This window comes from Onychomys torridus, chromosome 2 (assembly GCF_903995425.1).
Source record: "Onychomys torridus chromosome 2, mOncTor1.1, whole genome shotgun sequence".
Classification (NCBI taxonomy): Eukaryota; Metazoa; Chordata; class Mammalia; order Rodentia; family Cricetidae; genus Onychomys; species Onychomys torridus.
This window is the reverse complement of record NC_050444.1, coordinates 81,733,526-81,753,081: the sequence shown is the minus strand read 5'-3', so window position 1 is coordinate 81,753,081 and position 19,556 is coordinate 81,733,526. Positions and strand designations below refer to the sequence as shown.

The 19,556-nt window shown below is 53.7% G+C and overlaps 2 protein-coding genes across 5 annotated transcripts in view; both read left to right on the top strand.

Annotated features, from left to right (window-relative positions):
* Whrn (whirlin) overlaps positions 1 to 7,352 on the top strand; it is an 87,385-nt gene extending 80,033 nt beyond the window's left edge. For 3 of the 4 annotated variants that reach the window (XM_036177940.1, XM_036177939.1, XM_036177938.1), the window contains 5 exons: positions 2,292 to 2,363; positions 3,240 to 3,774; positions 5,599 to 5,780; positions 6,142 to 6,264; positions 6,612 to 7,352. In XM_036177940.1, the coding sequence (XP_036033833.1) occupies positions 2,292 to 2,363; positions 3,240 to 3,774; positions 5,599 to 5,780; positions 6,142 to 6,264; positions 6,612 to 6,794 (1,095 nt within the window). In that variant the 3' untranslated portion in view covers positions 6,795 to 7,352. The remainder of the gene's footprint in view (positions 1 to 2,291; positions 2,364 to 3,239; positions 3,775 to 5,598; positions 5,781 to 6,141; positions 6,265 to 6,611) is intronic. The other variant, XM_036177941.1, reaches the window with a different exon arrangement.
* Positions 7,353 to 11,476: 4,124 nt separating this feature from the next.
* The window catches only part of Akna (AT-hook transcription factor), a 47,117-nt gene continuing 39,037 nt past the window's right edge, over positions 11,477 to 19,556 (top strand). Inside the window, exon 1 of the mRNA XM_036178470.1 lies at positions 11,477 to 11,545. The gene's annotated coding sequence lies outside the window, so the exon portion shown is untranslated. The remainder of the gene's footprint in view (positions 11,546 to 19,556) is intronic.

Genomic DNA, 19,556 nt, shown 5'->3' with positions numbered 1-19,556 from the left:
TGAGCTTGGGGCTTGGAATTCCTCCCAAGTGACATGTTGAGGCCCCAGGGCCTTGCTTGGACTGGGGGTGTCCATTACTTGATCTCTTTTCCAAGGACTGGCTGGCTGCTGGGTAGGGGGCAGTGATGAGTGAGAGGAAAGGAAAATGGGACAAGGGGAGGGGGGGTTGCTCAGGTAGGCCCGTGCTGGAGGTGACCGGAGCCAGCTGAGCGTGTCTACAGCCCAACCAAGACCATGGCTAGTGAGAAGAGCGAGCCACACTTCCTGCAGTGCTCCCACTTGGCAGGAGGGGACATGAGTAAATGGAATCTTCTTCGTGGAAAGCAAACTTGACCTCATCTCCGAGGCAACCCACTGCCCTCAGGCTCAAGTCCAAGCACGACCAAGAGCTGGCAGAAAATTCTCAAGCATCCTCCGTGTTCTTCCCTCTTTATGTACACACAATTCCCAGTGTCTGAAACATGGCTCCCTGCTCACAGTCAGACCCAGCGTCCATCCCTGGCCCCTCTGGGAAGCCTCCCTTGGTCGCTGCTCTCCCAAGTGTACAGTATGCTGATAGCCATGTGATGCTCTCTGATGTCTAAACACATACACACAACATACACACAAATTCAGGCAGGATGATGCCTCACCTCCAGCCCTAGCTGCTGGGTCCAGAGCCTTGGGGACTGTTCATTCATCACTGATGGCTCTCTGGAGACTTGAGCCAGGTCTAGGTGCCTGCATCAGCAAGTGTTTGTCCATGGAAGCAACCTACAGGATTACTCTAAAACACAGGAAGATGAGGTCTCATGAGGACAACATTCAGGAGACCACAGGACGTCCCAGGACTTCTGTCTACCTGCTAGAGGCCCAATATGGCTGTTTTACCCAGCTCAACTTGAGAAGCAGCAGCCCTGGTGTGGGAGGGTAGGTGAAGGGCTTGGTGAGATGTAGCACTGGGCTGTACTGGCCTGGATCTGGGTTCAACCCTAACATTGCAGAAGGAAAAAGTAGACTATGAGGTGGGAGAAAGTGGGCATTCCTTGAAGTCACCCTCCACTGTGGCATTCCTCTGGGGCTGTGATGGGTACTGAGGCTACACGGTGGAGAGGATGATGTTTGTGTCTGATTTCTTCCAGAAACGTCCCCACAGGCACAGAGAAATAACACCTACCGGCCATGTAGGCATCCCCTAATCTAGCCAGGTGAACACAGGGTGCTATCTAACTGATAGCCTGGAGGAAGAAGGAGATGATGGGCTCCCGTAGCCCCCCTCCCCTCTCCCCCAAAGAACCTACCTCAGAAGAGCAGCTCACCTTGCTCAACCAGAGTCCAGAGAAAGCCTTTTGGCATCACGAAGTCACCGAAGGGAGTGTAGGCTGAGGGTGGGAGTGAGGCTCTGGAAACATGAGTCAGGGTTAAGAGCACTTGCTATTCTTCCAGTGGACCTGAGTTGAGTTCACAGCACCCACACTGGGTGGTTTACAGCTGCCTGTAACCCCAGCTCTAGGGAATCTGATTTCCTCTTCAGGCCTCCAACATGTATCTCTCTCTCTCTCTCTCTCTCTCTCTCTCTCTCTCTCTCTCTCTCTCCCTCCCTCCCCCCCCCCCCCCCACAATATGTGGAGGAATTAAGGAAGAGGTGGATATGTTGTAGTATGGTATCCAGGTATACATTAAGTTACCCCTTTGGGGTTGAAGCCATGGAACAGCACCCTTTCCTTATACACACTTCATTTGCTATTGGTCCGTTGTGTGCCTTGCCCCCCAGCATTCTGTCACTGGATGTGGGGGTGCTAAATCTGTTGAGCACAACACTTAAGGCTCAAGTCTAAGACATCCCCAGCATCTCCAGGTAGTTCAAGGAAGGTCTGAAAATGGTCAGGAAGTCACAAAGAAAAAATGACTTCACGGCTTGGAATGTAGCTCAGTTGACAAGAGTGCTTTTTGGTTGCACGGAAAGACCTGGGTTTAATCCCCCAGCATTATATACACTGAACATATTGGCACATGTCTCTAATCCTAGCACTTGGGAGGTAGATAAAAGGAGAATCAGTTCAAGGTCATCCTCGGCTACATAGCAAATTTAAAATGAGGCCAGCATGGACTACATGACATCCTGCCTCAAAAATAATAAAGAAAATTTTACTTCAAAGTGTCTAACAGAAAAAGCCACTGTATTGCTTTGAGTGAGTAAGGTAAATATCCACAGAGTAACCTCAGCCATTGGAAGATGTCTGTGCCCTGGAAAACAGATGGGCTCTCCTCTCAGCTCTTGCCTGCTCAGCTTGTCCCTTGTCCATTTCCAGAACACGTTAGACCTAGAGGCAACCGGTGAGACCACCCAAGGCAGCGTTAACACCCTCCAGGATGTGTCTGTGGTAAGGCCTTCTTTGTTCTTGGACTCCTGGGCTCTTGGGGATACCCACAGAAAGAGGACACAGGCGGGTGGGAGAACAGAGTCTCTGCCGAGAGCCCACCGACCCAACTGATGGCCTGCATTCTAGTCTGACCTCCCTGCTGCCTGTGTGGCCTTGGGCAAGCTTGTTAGCCCCTCTGTGCCTGTATTTTCCCATCTGTAACATGGAGATGAAAATGGTGCACCTTACTCATAGCTGGGGCCAGAGTAAGCCAAGTGATTTAGTCAGAGCACTGAGACAGTGCCTCCATGGCTGTCAGAGCCTTCCAAGCGTTTTCCCTGGACTAAGGAAAGGGAACTGGTGGCCGTGGTCCATTTCTCCTGCTTACCAGGCACACTGCATCTCAGGCCCCTTGTCAACACATCGTACACTCTGCTGCTCTCATCCCTGCCCAACTTGCTGGCCAGTGCACTGTGCTCAGAGAGGCACCTTGCCCTGTCCGTGGCCACACAGCCCTGCAGCCCTCGGGTGCCTCCACCCTTCCCCCCACCTCTGCTCGTCCAGATCATTCCTGCAATGGAAATGCTTGTTTTATGTTGCCATCTTCTTCCTCCTGCCTTAATTAAGTCTTGTCACTCGTGATGAGCCCCTGCTGAAGCCAAGAACTTCAATTCCCAAAGGAACTGAGTGGGTCCCCAGAGACACCTGCCAAGATCCTGGCGCTCCTCGGCTGCCGAGATGTAGGGAGCAGTTTTCCACTGAGCGATGCATTATTCAACACAGTGTGGCCAGGAGCTGAGACGCAGGGACCAAGTCCTTGCTGGGTCCAGCACTGCTTGCTGCCCCTCTCTGGCCACCATGGGCTCTGATTTCTACTCCTGTTGGGTCTTTTGGCAGGACGATGTCAAATCTCCCTCAGAAGATCTGTCCGGCATCAAGCCACCTCCTCCCCCACCACCACTGGCTCAAGATCAAGACCACCGGCTTGGCCAGACACGGAAGCCAGGGAGGGAGGACCCTGCACCTCTGTCTTCTGCTGCCCACTCAGGCATTGTCTTCTCAGCACCCCGGAATCGAAGCCCACCGCTGGGCGCTGCACCCACCCCAGGGCCCTCCTCAGCACAGGACTCGCCCTCTTCTCCCATTTACGCCTCCATCTCCCATGCCAACCCCAGGTCTAGGAAGCCGCTGGACACCCACCTGGCCCTGGTTAACCAGCACCCCATCGGCCCCTTCCCTCGGGTCCAGTCCCCACCACACCTGAAGAGCCCTCCTGCAGAGACCCCAGGGGCTGGGGCCTGCCTTCCACCACCATCGCCCTCTGACCACCCCGACCCTGTGGGTGCAAACCAGCACTTCGTCCTGGTGGAGGTGCACCGTCCGGACAGCGAGCCTGATGTGAATGAAGTACGGGCTCTGCCCCAGACACGCAGTGAGTACGGCTGCCCAGCTCTGTGACACGGGGGGGGGGGGGGGGGGTGGGTGTCTCTGGTCCCCAGAGTCACTCTTCCTGTTGTGACTGGAAGAGCTGGGTGCTGCAGAGGGGTCTGCCAGCCAATATGCGGTCTGGCTCAAGGTAAGCATGAAGATGGCCTGAAGCCAAGATTTGAGTTTGGACCCCACTTCTGCCCTTGACTAGTTATTTGTTGCACAGCTGCCATGACTAAGTGAGTGGCGCCTTCTTCCCCTGGCAATGGGGAGTAGGCACTGCCAGGTCACTGGGTGGGGTTTATGTGGGGGTGGAGTGAGGGGTCTCCGACTCCTACACCTTGCGTCCATCTCACAGCCTCCTCTGGAAGAATGTTTGGGAGGGCAGGGCTGGCTTTGGTTGCTCCTGACCATTCAGTCTGGCAGAAAGAAGGTGCTGGGTTCCAGGGGTATGACAATCCCAGTCACGGGGCCTCTGGATGGTGTGTAGAAGTCAGAGTGCATGCAGCACAGGGCCAGGCTGGGACCCCCTGTCTTTTAAGGAATGCCCAATGAGAATATGGAGGAAGCCCTGGCGGTCCAGCAGTTAGCTAGCCTCTGCTGCCATCGTGTGGCTGAAGTGCTACTCAATACCTCACGAGGTAGCCTAGGAAAGGGCAGGCAGGGTCAGGGGACAAGCACAGATGCTGAACCCTTATGACCCTGCCCTGGGGAACAACTGGCAGGTGTGAGGAACAACAAGCAGACCTCTGTAGAGATACTGGGCAGAGGGTGGCGGGAGCCAGGAATGACCAGAAGCCTTGCTTGCACTTAACTCATGGAGTCCCGCCGCCACCCTGTGCCAGCATTGTTAATCTCCATTTCCCACGGGACGCCGAGGTGCAGTAGGCTGTGGCAGAGCGGGGTCCTGAGAGCAGGTTGCCCTTCACTGCTTCTCCCCGCGCACTAGACTTTGTGATGACCCTATGTAGACGTCCTTCTCCAGGGTTAGAACAAGGGCGGGGGGGGGGGGGGGGCTCTGAGATGATGTCTCACTCACCCAGGCTTGCACAGCTGGTGCTGGGGCATTCAGACCCAACACACAAGATCCACAGTGCACTTTTTTTTTTTTTTTTTTTCCGAGACAGGGTTTCTCTGTGTAGCTTTGGGGCCTTTCCTGAAACTCACTCTGTAGCCCAGGCTGGCCTTGAACTCACAGAGATCCGACTGCCTTTGCCTCTCGAGTGCTGGGATTAAAGGCGTTCGCCACCACGGCCCGGCTCACAGTGCACATTCTTAAGCAAGAGCCTCCAGCTCAGGGTTCAGTGGCCACACACAGAATGGAGCAGCTTTGCTGGCTAGAGAATGGGGATATGTGTGCCTACCACTCAGTTCACATCAGGGTGGTCATGGGGTGTGGGGCACTGGGCAGGATGGTAGACCTTCCATGTTTTTCTTGTGTAACTATGACCTTTTTTTTTTTTTTTTTTAAATCTCCTAATTCAAATATCTCTCATTAAAAACTGACATTATGTGGATTTAAACAACAAAAGCAACAGCCCACTTCTGTGATCTGGGCTAGCCCATTAACCTCTATTTTCATATTTATGCCAGTGGTTGGGATCTGGGCAGAAATCCTGGATGTAGTGACTGTCAAGTCTGGCCCTGCTGGCAGACCAGGTGGTCAGGAGATGGGGAAGGTTTCAGGGAGTATCCCCGGCCCTCCAGCCCCTATCATCTTTCCCTTTATCTTTGCATGGCGAGTTTCCATAGCCATCCAGCCCCCAGCTCCATCACCCCCCCCCAAGTGGCCCTCCATGACTGCTTCTGTTCCCTTGTCTGTCCCCAGCAGCCTCCACACTCTCTCAGCTCTCAGACAGCGGGCAGACTCTAAGTGAGGACAGTGGTGTGGATGCTGGGGAGACAGAGGCCAGCACCTCAGGCCGAGGCAGACAGACAGCATCCACTAAGAGCAAGAGTGGCAAGGAGCTGCCCCGGACGGAGAGGACCACAGAGGGTGCCAATAAACCCGTGAGTGGGGGAGTGCACGTAGGATCCTGGTGGGGGATGGGAGGTCCTGGGAATCAGGAGACACTTAGCATGTGGCGTCGCTGGAGTGATCCAGAAGGGTCACTGTGCTAGCAATCTGGAGTCCCTCTTTGCCCTGATCCTGGGTGGCAAGGGCTGGCAGCTGTTCTATACACTAGTGTGGCATGGTAGCTGACGTAGTCTTTAAGGTCAGGCCTGGCATTCAAGTCTCCACTCCGCCAGGCAGTCTGGGCCTTGGGTATTATTAAAAAGCCAAAGACTCAGCTTAGTCTGCGTCATATTTGATGCTCCAACTGTGCTCCACTGAGAAGCACCAAGGCCGCCGCCTTTCTCCCACCTGCAGCCTGGCCTCCTGGAGCCAACATCCACTCTAGTCCGTGTGAGGAAAAGTGCAGCCACACTGGGCATCGCCATTGAGGGTGGGGCCAACACACGCCAGCCTCTGCCCAGGATTGTCACAATTCAGGTATGTCTTCAAGGTTCCCCTTGTGGAAGCCCCTTGTCTTAAAGAGCTCGTTCTCAGCACCCTCAGAATTTGCCTCCCAGAGAGGACACCAAACTGGAAGACAGACCCAGTGCCCCTCTTGAATGGCAAGCTCCTTGATGTGTTGGGCTGCCTGGGCAGGCTAGCAGGAACATGTCCACCCACCCTGACTCCGTCCTGGCCCAGAACTTAGGAAGTTGCCTCCTCTTGCTCTGCAGAGCTCAACTTTGCCAGGACTGTGGACTTTAGATTGGCAACATAGCTGCTTATCTTAGCTGGTGGTCAAAACCAGGTACCCACATGACCCCTGCTTGTGTCTCCCTGTGCAGCGAGGAGGTTCTGCCCATAACTGCGGGCAGCTCAAGGTGGGCCACGTGATTCTGGAAGTGAACGGGCTGACGCTTCGGGGTAAGGAGCACAAAGAGGCTGCCCGAATCATCGCTGAGGCCTTCAAGACCAAGGAGAGAGACTACATCGACTTCCTGGTCACTGAGTTCAATGTGATGCTCTAGGGGTGGGGTTAAGGTCAAGACTATAGGACAGGGTCACAGGCAGACTCCCCATCCTACCCCGACACATACACCCTGCCTGGTCCCCTGGCCCAGACTAGGAGAAAAAGAGAACCAGACAAGGCAAGCAAAGAGTCAGGTCCAAATCTGTGTGCCAGACACACAGTAGGAGCTCAATAAAACCACATTAGCAAAGGGAAGGAAGGCAGAGCACCTTTCTCTGGGCCGGATAAGGGTGCTGCCACCCTCAGATGCCTAGGTCTTTGGCTATAAGGTCACAGGAGAGTTCACGGACTGCTCCCTGCTGGGGGACCTTCAGTGCCACAAATGAGCCGCCAGCACGCCTGTTCACACCAGTTGCACCCCCTTCCTCCTAGCTCAGTGTCCCTAGGGTATTTATTTATTTATTTCCTTTCCTGCGCTTCAGGGGACTCCAGGCCCCAGATCCCCTTTGCACCCCCAGCCTATCCCAGAGGCCTTGCAGGCGACCAGCAATGTCAGTGTATTTATATACAGAGCTTATGACTTTAATTTTTCAATAAAGAAATCTGAACAAGGTTAGGGGCCAGTGTGGTATGCTGCCCCCTGTGGGCAAGGGTTTGGATTGCTCATTGTATGGGGATGGGAGGGGTGGGCGCCCAGATTGTCACACACTATCAACTGAATTCTGAACACCAGCTGGTCAGTTGGGGATAGGTGTGGGAGGCACAGACGGCCTGAGGCTCACCTGTCTGTTGCAGGACTTCAATGAAGGAAGCTGTGAGGGTAAAATTCACTTAAGTAGTGTGAAGTTAACATTTTTAAATTGGGGCACACAGGTATGCCCCTGGATAGAATATGCTATGGGCAGAATGTTTAAAAACACGCCATGGGGCTGGGAAAATGGCTTAGTCGGTAAAGAAATTGCCTTACAATCATGAAGAGCTGAGTTCAAGCCACAGAACCAATCTAAAAAGCCAGACATGGTAGCCTCCATTTGTAATCCAAACACTGGGGAGGCAAAACCAGGAGGATGCTGGAGCTCACTGACCAGCCATCCTTGCCCCATGGGGAAAGCCTCTGGTCAGTGAGAGACCGCGTCTTAGGTAATGACTCTTAGAAATAGCATCTGAGGTTTGGCTTCCTTGTGAGGGTGTGTACATGGGCACAAGCACACACCTGCACCACACAAACATGTTTTAGCACACAGCACACACATGAGTACATACAAACAAGACTGGTCATCTTGTGCACAATCCGGGGAGCCAACTCTGTAACCCAGATTTATAGGCAAGTGACTCATTAAGGAAGGGCAAAGAGAGGACCACAGCACGCGACACATCCCACAGGGCACCTTCTACTTCCCAGAGGTCATCTTCTACTTCCCAACGGGCACCTTCAGCCTCATCACACAGCGTCCTGGATGTGCAGAGACTGAGAGCTGTTTAGAGAACTGTTTCCACTTGGGGCCAGGGATGGATGCACCTCACTGTCTATGTGGACAAGGCCCACAGCCAAGGTAGTGGAATGCTGGGCTCTTCCTGCTCTCCCTCCTGACAGGACCCATCTGCTCCAGCAACCAAGGGCAGTGGGGATTAGAATCAGACAGGAGAGAGAGGGTCATTTGGGGAAGGTGGTAGAACTCGGCTTGGCCTTTTGCCCCAGGACCAGCCCAAGAGCCATTTCCTCCTGCCATTATGATGTCTGGTGGAAGAGGTGTGGCAAGCCCTTTACCAGAAGGTCCAGGGCTCTGTCTGAGGTAGGCAGGGGCCATCTGTCCCATGGTCTTGTACAAGATCCTGCTCTTGGGCTGGGAGTGAAGTTCAGCGGTAAAGCGTTTGTATTGTAAGGTCCTGGGTTCTAAATCTCTAGCAATGATTCAAGCTTAGGTGACCGTCCTTTTCTTTCAAACCCAGGCAGACCACCAGAAGCCAAAGCTGTGGTTCTCCCAAGGCAGTTAGTACCCACCCAGTCCACTCAAGACTTCAGCCGCTCTCAGATTCATGGCTGCTCCTCCCTTTCCCTATAAGGTCTGTCACCCCTCTGAGGGAATAAACCCTGCTCAACTACAGAGGGCTTTGCCAGGCTCAGGGCTCCTGACACCAGACTTCAGTTCAATTCCCGAGTAAATGTGGCAGGTGACTTGTGCTCAGGTTCTCCGCCTGTAAGATCCACAGGTAGATTTAGTCACAGTCCTGCCAACAATAATGATCAGATCCCACACCTGGAGCCCAGAAATGCACAGTAAGTGGCAACAAGTCCAGTAGCCACATGGTGACATCCACAGGCCCAGGGAGGCCCTGCCCATGGGATTCTGTGTGACCATAACAGAAGAATGCCCTACCTCCTCCAGGCCAGAGCCTCGTGCTTTGTTCTGAATGCAGAGCTTCCAGGCTGTCGCTGGCTGGCTGGGAGATCTTAGGGTGGTCACTGGACTGCTGTTTGACCTGGAGGCCAGAGACATTGTCCTGGCCCTAACTGACCAGCTCCCTACTTGGTCCAACCCCTTGAGGACAGAATTCCACAGCCCCAAGTCTGATCCATGAAAGGGTAGGGCAAGAATGAGTTTTGGTGCTGTTGCTTCCAGAATTACTGAGCCTGGCTCTATTGGAGGGGTCCACTGGTGTGTTCCTAATGGGTTTTTACATTCCAGATTCCAGGGGATTTGCATTCACTCATTTTTGCAGTACTGGAGACTGAATTCAGGCCGAGGCAACACCCCAGCTGAGCTATATCCCCAGTTCTTTACTTTTTGAGACAGTCTCTTTGTAGCCCAGGCTGGTCTTGAACATTCAATCCTGCTTCCTCAGCCTCTCCAGTGCCTGCAGCCAGGCTCGGTTTCCAGTGTAATTTAAACCTCCAAATTCCTTGGCAGTGAATGTAGGAAGATCAAGTTCAGAGCCTCAGCAGCCTGAGCCCCAGGATAGACATCCATACTAGTGCCTTGGGAGGGATTCAGTAGGGTCGGGGGTGGAAGAGTCAGATGTCCACCTCAGCCATGTGTATGAGTTCCCTGACATCTTCTCTTGTGGTGTCAAAGATGAGGAGTGGATAGCTGGAGAGTCTCAGAGGGGCTCATCCCTGCTGGGGAACCCTGACAGGTTCCGGCAGATGATACACCTGGCCATGTCTCAATGTTCCTTCTGTTTCAGAACCTTTCAAGGGGGGACTTCCGTGGTGCTACACTCCAGGGGTGTAGCTCACATTCCAATTGGCATTTCTGTCACTGTGATAAACACCAAGACCGAAAACAACTTAGTGGGGGAAAGGATCTATTTCATCTCATGGTTACAGCCCATCTTTAAGGGAATTCAGGGCAGGATGCTGATGCAGGGACCATTCTTACTGTCTTGCTTTACTACAACCAGACTCGCCTTCCTAGGGAAGGTGCTGCCCACAGTGGGCTAGCCCTCCCACATCAATCATCAGTGAAGGCAATCTTATACAGACATGGCCACAGGCCAATGTGATGGGGGCAATTCTTCAAGCAAGGTCCCCTCTTCCCAGGTGACTCAAGATTGCGTCAAACTGGCAATAAAAACCAACCAGGTCAGCTCTCTTCCATGATGGTATGCACACGGGCCTTTCCTGTTCCGACATTTCCTGCCACAACTTGAGGAAGCCTAGCAGAGGGAGAATTTTGGGTTCTTGCAATGTGGGCCTGCCCAACGGAGTGCCAAGTTGGCCTGTAAATACCCGCATCTCTCTGTGGAAGAAAGTGAGGTGGCCGGATGTAGGGAGCACAAAGGCGGGTGATGAGCCTTTACTTCCTCAGATTCTACTTCTTTTGCTCCTTAGCTGTGTAGCCTTGGGCAAGCCGCTTACCTCTCTGAGCTGTTTGCCATCTTTATATGCAGAGGGCAGTGCTGACATAATTTGGAGACTTCTGCCCAGTACACCCAAGTAGTCCTTCGGTGGCTGAAGCCCGTCAGTGCTGTAGTCGCTGCTGTTGGCTGTGGAGTGCCCGGCAGGCAGTAAGACAATGGGAAAGCCATCTGCACAGGGAGGCACATCTGGCTGAGACACAGGGGCAGTGGGGCCGGTGTTAAATAGATTCATGTCTTGGTGGGGCTGAAGCCATGCGTCTCTGCACCCCTCTGCACCCCCAGAAGCAGCAGTGCTGAATTCGAAGTTTTGCTCTTCTGCACCGGCAAGTAACAAATAGAAGCGGAGCAGGGGCCCAGGCCAGTCTGACACTCCACGTCGCCATTGTTCGAAGTGGCTTTGGTGGAAGACATTATTTCTACCTCGTCCCTCTTTGGCTTACATTTCCAGGTCCTTCTTTCTGGCCTCGGGGCCAGAAGACGGGTAGTGACCCCGCCTAACTCACAGGAGCCTAACACCACACAAGGAGCGCACAATTTATTACTATAGTTATTTAACGGCAGGTCTCCCTCTTCAAACCTGGTGACTCCTTCCTCACGGTGTCTCCATAGATCCCACACAGACACCGTCCTCTCCGGGCCTCAGTTTTGCCTTCTGCGTCAGGGCAGGCTGGCACAGGAAGACTCAAACCCAGTAAATCTGAGATTTCAGCCTCTTTAGCCTGAGAATCTGTTCCGCCGACCGGCAAAGCCGGGGGCGGGGCGAAGCCTCCGGCTTCTCTACGATTGGTGGATCTCGCAGAAGCTCCGTCCCCGGGAGCCTGGCCCTCTGCCGTCTCGGGCGGGCTGCGGGCTTTATGCAAAGCAGCCGCGCCCCGCCTCGCGCGCGGATTGGAGGCCTTTGTCTGCCGCTCAACTCCAGGAAACCAGGGCGCGAGGTAGCAGCAGCAGGTGAGACCCGGAGGGGAGAGCAAGGGGACGTGGAGCTTGGCTTTCCGGGATTCAGTTTCCCCTTCGGGAGGATGGGGAAGGGAGCGGGCAGCGCTGCCGGACTGGGTCCTGCTGGGCCCGCGAGGCCTTGGAGCTCCACGTGGGAGCTCCACGCGCGCCGGCGAGGGGACGGATCGTGGCTCCGGGAGTCCGGAGCGCGAGATCACTGACCCAGCCGCACCCCTGGGACGCCGGGACAACGGGATGCCCTGGTCCCGCCCCTTCGGCCTCAATCTCCACCTCCGCACAGTGGGGGCGTGGGCTTCTGTCCTCCAGCCCAGGCACCTCGCCCACCCGGCAGGGGTCCGGGGGGAACCGGGGGTGGTCCTTGGCGGGGCTGCAGGCGGTGTTTGGCAGGAGGCGTGGCCCTGTTGCTTGGTGACCAGGGAGGTGGGGCACTGCTGTTCTGAGATTTGTGTGAGACTGGGTCACCAGGCAACAACTCCGGTGGCCAGGCAGCCTCGGAGCCTCCCGCCGTCCCTGGATGCCTAACGCAAGTTTTTTTTCTTCTTTATTTTGTCGGGCGCGGGGTGGGGGAGTGAGGGGCGGCGGGGGTGGGCTGTCTCCAGTGGGAGGAACCGGGAGGAGCTGTCAAAATGGGGTCAGTCCTCTCTTGATACTCAAGTGGCGCAGGAGGCACAGAGAGGTGGCGTGGCTTCCCCAAGGGCGCACAGCAGGGAGGCACGAAGCGGGTCTCTACCCTGTAGTGGAAGGCAAATCCAGGGCCAAATTGCTGTGAAATCTTGGACGAGACCCCTAAAGCTCCTTCCTTGGGCTTTAGTTGAAAGAAAGGACAGGACGAGGAGAATCAAAGGCCCTTCTGCGTTTGAAAAAGTTGGAAAGGAAAGTTGCTGAAAACAAACGCGAGCTATTTTAGAGCCGAGAAGAGAAGCGGAGCCGGCTGCAGTGAAAAGAGGCATTGTTTCTGCCCTCTAAAACAGAAGAAATGGGCTGAATCTGAAGCATAAAGGTTAAGGCTAGATATACAGAGACTTCCCGAAGAATTTCCCAGGTTCCTCTTCTGGAGTTCTTGGGGTTGATGCTGGGGCCGTTTTGCCGAGGTAATAGAAGAGTTGCGCTGGGTTAAATGGGACCCAAGTCTGTTTGACCTGCTGATGTAAGCAGCAATCTGCGGATGGCGCAGGCAGTATTATGTATGGGTTTGTCCCATGGCTGTCCCCGTGTTCCGCAGGAGGGACAAGTACCCACGCGGGTATTCCCTCCCAGAGGCCAGCTGGTTTGCATTGAAACCACGTGATCATGGCTCTCTTGAGAGGGGATTTCATCAGCTCCCAGGGCAGGGTTTTTCAGAGGGCCTGGGACTCTACAGACACAGCTGGCTGCGTTGGGAGGGGACTTGGAAACTGCACCGCATTGTGCCAGTCAGCGGACCCCTGTGGGAGCGGCATTTCAGAGAACCCACAGACGTTGATGTGCCAGAGACTCAGATGACCTCCTCCCTGGGCAGACCTAGAGATACAGCAGGAAGTCACCTTCAGGCTTTACTTCTGAGCACTTCAGTTTACCCCTCTAGAAATGGGCAGGGTGGTATTCCCTCTAGTACCATCTTCAAGCACAGATGGGTAGCATCTTAGAAAGCTTTTGTTCAGCATCCCCATCTAAGTTTAGAGATAAAGAAATTGAAGCTGGAGAAAGAACAGAATAACTGCAATAACATTATATTGGTGACAACAGGTAGTTCACTGAACACTGCCTCGGGCCACTGATCCAGGAGTCTCACTGTAGGTGGGGGTGGGTGAAGCTGTTATCTCCCCAGCGCCCCGCCTAGATCCTGTCATTCATTTCCTAGTGTTGCCACTAGGTGGATGCTCTTGTCCCTGTTTTACACTCTACGGTTCAGAGAATCACCTACCTTGAGTCACACAGCTCTCTGCTGGGTCTAGCAGGATCTCAGTTTGGGATGCACAGGAGTGAATGCTGCAGTTCAATACTGCTTTCTGGGATAGCATGTTGGTGCTTACACCGCGGGAACCAGTAAGTGTGTGCATCAGTGCTTTTCGGAGAGCCACATACCAGCTGAGAGTTTAGCTCAGTGGAGAGCAGCCGGGGCTGGGCTAGGGTGGTGTGAGCCTGAATTCCAAAAGAGCAGCCCTTTCACCTTGAAGTGACCAAGCGTTCTCCCACAGCTGTCTCTGTGCAGGGAAGGAGAATCCCTGGGCCCTTGGAGACATGTGGCAGCCTGTGCAGGGCTTTGGAGCATTGGAAGGTGATGTGGACTTTGAGGGAGGAACAGTGTCCTGGGAAACTGGAGAGAACATGGTTGTTATCTCCAGAACACTTTCTGGGGTAGTGCTTTTCAGCCTACCCAGGGTCCTTGGATGTGGGGCAGTGTATTAGAGAGGTTCCAGAATGAAACAGCTCAGGTCTGACTGGCTGATAGTCCTGCCCTATGACCTCCCATTTTAGTCTCTAGTCTCTCCTCCAGCCTGCCTATAGCCCCATCTTGGCTCTGGTCCCCATTGCCAAGTGTCAGCCAAACCAGCTGGACTGCTAAGCCAGGCCCTCCTGCCTGGGCCTCCCCTACCCATCTCTAGACCCTTGCCAGCACCCCATCACCCCATAGCCTATTCCAGAGAGAAGCTGGGATCAAAGCCAGATAGCATACCCAGCTGTCAGTCTCCTTGGGGTCCTGGGACTACAGCCAAGGACCAAGAACTTGGGGGAAGGGGATGTGAGGTTTAGGAGCCCCCCAAATAAGGGATTAATCTGTGGGGGGAGCACTATAATTATGAATTTATGAATGTTCTTAATATGCTATGTGACTTTGGGCAAGGTGTATAGCTTCTCTTCATCTTCCTTATCTTTTAAATGCCCATTTGCTTATGAGGAGCCAATCAGCTAATGTGCACTATACCTCAAAATGCTAAGAGTTGCCAAGGCTAAGAGTAGGAAGCCTCCTCTTCGCTGTGTTGTTGTCACATGTTTCACAGTGCCTAGAGGAGCAGAAAACAGCTCAAGGCGTCAGATAAATGCAAAGAGAAGGTATGGGAGCTGCTGGATGCCACAGAGGTTCCGAGCTGCAAAGATCAGTGCCCAGCCACTCTGTCAGCTCTGAAAAGGGAACTGAGGCAGGGGATGCCCGAGTGATGCTATACAGCTGTGAGGCGGTGGAAGCCCTTGTGTGTCTGTCTATCTTTGTCTGTCTGTGGTGGGGTGGGGGTGGAGCATGGGGCCTTGTGCCCACTGCACTGAACTGTACCCTCAGTCCACACATTACAGTTGTAAACACCATTCTATATTCTTCTGAGAAGAGTGTAAAACTGTTCCTTTGAGAGAAAATACTTTCTTTTAATTTTTTTTGTTTGTGATACAGGGTTCTCTCTATAGCCCTGGCTGTTCTGGAACTTACTCTGTAGACTGGGCTGGCCTCGAACTCACAGAGATCTGCCTGCCACTGCCACGCAAGTGCTGGTATTAAAGATGTGTGCTACCACCATCCATCTGGGAACAAATATAATTTATTTCAGCAATCCCCTATTGTTGGACACTGAGGTTGTTTCCAACCTCTTCACTAACTGTTTCAGTCACACAATAATTAAGATTGGACATCCTGGTTCAAGCCCTGCTTCTTCACTTGTAAAACAGGATCAGGAATTCCTGTCTCCTTGGATTGGTGTGGAGGTTGGGGGATGAGAACTAAACCTTAGGAGATATTTGACACAAAGTAAGTGCTCAATAAAACCTCGCTGTTAGCAATATATTCTTGGCACCGTGCACTTTCAATTTATACTTTGAAAAAAGCTTGAGAGATTTGCATCTAATATGGTTGCATTCACCCTCCTTATAACCTTGGTTTTTATTAGCTAAGGATGATCTGTTTCCTCCCCTCCTGAATGGCTAAGCCATTTGTGGAGCCATATGGTAATAGTACCCCTCACACTTGGGAGGGCTGGCTCCCCTTTGTGTGTGGGGGCTCTGCAACTGGAGCTTTGGCTGATGTTGGGGAAAGTTCTGCAGGGAGCGTGCCCTGTGGCCACATCACTGAGGACGAGGCCATTGCTCCCAGGCAGGCTCTCTGTGTCAGCTAAGGCACTGTACCGGCACCTGAGGGTGCACACCACACCATCTCTCTTTACTGCATCCCGTGACTCATCCTGTGCCATCTTACAGATGAGTAACCAGGGACTCAGAGAGTCTTCATCAGCAAGGATCTTGCCAAGGTCACTCAGCTTCCAAGAGCCCTGGACGTCTCAGCCTGTCTCCATGACCACACATCAACACAATGGGGCTTCTTGGGTGGGATCCAGGAGCTTCAGTGGACCTCTGATCACCTCAGATATATTCTCTCTCTCTCTCTCTCTCTCTCTCTCTCTCTCTCTCTCTCTCTCTCTCCAGCTTCATTTATTTTTATGTTTGTGAGTATTTTCTCTGTATGTGTGTATGTGTTCCATGTGTATGCCTGGTGCTCACATAGGCCAGAAGATGGCATTGGATCCCCTGAAACAGGTAGTTGTGAGCCATCATGTAAATGCTGGGAACTGAACCCTGGTTCTCTGCAAGAGCAGCAGTACTCTTAACTGCTGAGCTGAGCTATCTGTCCAGCTTCTTGGCGACCATCTCTTGAAGCCCCAGATCCAAAGCTCAGAGAAAGGAACACCCATGTCCCAGGAGACCTGGGAGTCAGAGGTTCCTAACCAGGCCTCCATCATTCTTCGATCCTCTGTGGCATCTGGCCCTGCCCAGATGCACTGTGTCCTTTGACCTGCAAGGTCAGCCTCCTGGGCAGGAAGAGAGAGTGACACCCCCACACACACCCAGGGAAGGAGAGCCAGGACAGAGAAGGGTCTGGGATGGAGTGACAGCCCCGCTTCTAAGGTGTCTGACGCTGATTTCTCAAGATAGCTGGGCTGCTCGTGGCTCTGTTGTACCTCTGTGGCTCCTGAAGGATCAAGGGAGGGCAGGATGGCTAAGCAGTGGCAAGGAGAGGGCCAAGGTCCAATGGAGTGTCTGGGCCCAAGGCCAGGGCAACCAGCAGAAGGCTTGTTGTGCTCCAGAAGCTGATGGCCAGGGTACAGGATTCTTGTCCAGGTGGCTAATATCTTCCTTCTAGGCCTCAGTATTCTCCCCTGAGCAGTGGAAGAACAGTCCCTGCCTACAGCCAGTTCTAACTAGTCTGATGAGCAGGCTAAGGAAGCCCACAGGAGGCCCACAGGGAGAGCACAGCCTCCTTTTGCAGAGGAGATGCAGCCTAGGCCTTGGGCTCCACCCTGTGCTCCCCCAAGCACAGGCCTTAGGATCTCCACAGGCTGGGTGGGATGAGCACTAAGCTTAGTTGGGAGAAGCCAGGTCCTCCTGGATCTGAGTCTCTACCATGTTCACCAGCTTTGTGGCCTTGGGCACGTTGTGTGGGCTCTAGAGACCTTATGTACTCAGCTGTGAGATAGACACCTCACACCAGTCTTGATGACCATTAGGGGCCTACAGACAGCTACCTGGGCAATGGATGACCCAGAATGCATCTGTGGTGTTTCTGTTGTGTGTTGACCCATGCCAAATACCAGGGACCAGATAAGAGTCAGGAGTCAAGAGACCAACGCTGGCCACATCGTCACCTGATGAGCACCAGGACAAATGGCAAGTCCCAAGGAGGTCATGCAGGAGCCAGGGTCTGCAGGAAGCTCGAAGTCAAGAGGAAGTAGAGGTGAATATTGGTGAGAGGCACCAATATTGTTGGGGAGCATCTCCTGGGGAGCAGTGAGGAGGTGAGGACTGGAGCAGGTGAGCACAGAGGGTTGAGGGAGGCTGGAGCAGGGCCGGGCTGCAGCTTCTGGTTGTCCTAGTGTTGTGGACAAGTGTCCTGAGTGGAAAAAAATGTATAAAAAGCTGTGTTTGGGAACTTGTGCTTGAGAAGATCCCGTGAGGTTGTTTGATGGGAGCTGAAGGGGCAGGGCCATCCAGGTGAGGAAGATTCTGGAAGATACGTGGGGAGAGATAAGGCCAGAATCTGGTGAAATTCAGAAAATGGGACTCAGTGGTAGATGAGTTCCATGATAGAAGGGAGTGGCCAGGTGGATCACCCAGTCTGGCCTGAGAACCTGAATAAAGGATGGACCCATCTGGGGACAGGAAAAAGCTACCGTGTCCAAGCTCAGTTTGGCTGTGGGTTTGGCTGAGTAAATCGGGGATGGTATTCCTGCTGGAATACCATGTGAGCAAGGGCAGGGAGGGGGAGGAGAGGGCCCAAGTGGCGGGGTGAAGAACAGTAAAATACTGGCCGCTGCCTCTGAAAAAGGCCGAGGGTGTGCCAGCTGCGGCAGCCACCTGGTCCTGATGGGTTAATGATGGGGAGCGGTGGGTGAGTGAGTGACAGGATGTCAGGGGAGTCCGCCTCCTACATAATGGGCCACATGGTCGCCAGAGCAGCAGGGAAGGCCTTGGCAAGATTTGGCTCTGTTCCATAGTCCCTGGGGGTTGCAGCGGGAACCCTACCACCCAGATGTGGATACAAGGCAGGGACGGGGATGGAGGGGTTGAGAGGTTACTCAGTTGAAGGTGCTGGGTGCTGTCTTAGCCAGACACTGGCAGCTGGCCCTCAGAGACTTCATTCCATTCATTCATCAGCCATAAGCCCTTGGAGGAGACCAGAGACTCCCACCCAAAGAGCCCCAGGGGCAGAAACTGTACTAAAGAAACTGTTCCTAAAGTACTGTACACTGGCCACGCCATCTGTCATCAAATTTACAGCGAGCAGTGGCCACTCTGTTTAGCCCTGCTTCTCAGAAGGGAAAACTGAGCCATCCAAGTCACAGAGCCTGCAGGAGGTGAGGCTGACATTGAATCCCCTAGCCTACGGACTGAGATTCCTTCTCCCCATTGCACTTGGGTGGCCCCTAGCCTGCCTACTCCCTTGAGGTCCCCTGAGGGCTTTCTGCATGTCAGAGGGTTGATTTCATGTCTTTGGTGCTTCCTGGCTTGACTCTCTGGGTCAGCAGGGGTGGAGTGGGGAGCCAGGAGCAGGCTCTGGGCAAATCCTGCAACTTCTTCCCTTGTACCTGGCTCCTGCCTCTTCCTGGCTGCTCTGATCCAGCCCAGATCCTGAAGGGCAGGTAGTTCCTGCACCTTCTTCCCTGGTACCCGAGCCCTCTCACAGCACACCTTGTTGTCTTCACATCTTTGAAGCTGCCTTTCTAGAATGTTCCGCCTCAGCCCTGCTTGTGGCTTGCTCTTGCCTCTCTCTGTCCTTCCGGTCCCTGTGTGGCTGTAGACTCCCCCCACCCAGACCTTCCTGAAGGTCCTGCCTCACCTCCCCATCTTGTTACTCTTAAGCCTGTGTCTTATGCCAGGGCACATCCCACATCTGGGACCCGAAACTGCTGGTGCTCAGAACCTGCTTGGGTCTATAAGTCCGCAGGCTCAGAAACACCGGAAGCAGCTGGGACCTGGGTCACCAGCCTGTCTCTCACACTCTGCCTCAGGCACACCTGAAAGCCTACACACTCCTCTATAGAGTGAAGAGCCAGATGTGGTATGTCTGTGCCCTGCGATGCTCACACACCTGCTACACTCCCTCCACAGAAGCCAAGGGGGCTGGGGAGCCACAGGTTGACCATCAAGATAATTCTGTTCCTTCATCTCTGGGGCTCTGCCAGGAAACCCACCCTAGGGGACATTCATCTCATTCCCCAGTCCTTCCAAGTGACCTAGAAAATTCCTCTACAGGTGCATCTATCTCCAGGTATGGACAGCACGTGGGAAGACAGAAATCCCAGACTCCTCCCTGAGATGGCTTGTGGTAGTAGACCGGACAGAGTTAAAGCTGGAAGGACATGAGCGAGCTCTGAGTCTGAGTCTGCCTTGTTAAGGCCTGCACTGAGACCTACAGAATGGGAGGAGAGGATCTGATAAAGTCATTGGTGGCTGAAGAGGACCCATGGGGGGCTGCAGGCTCTCCTTCCCAGGTCCAGCACGCAATGTGATCTCAGCCAAGCCAGGCGCTTGTCTCCCAGTCCAT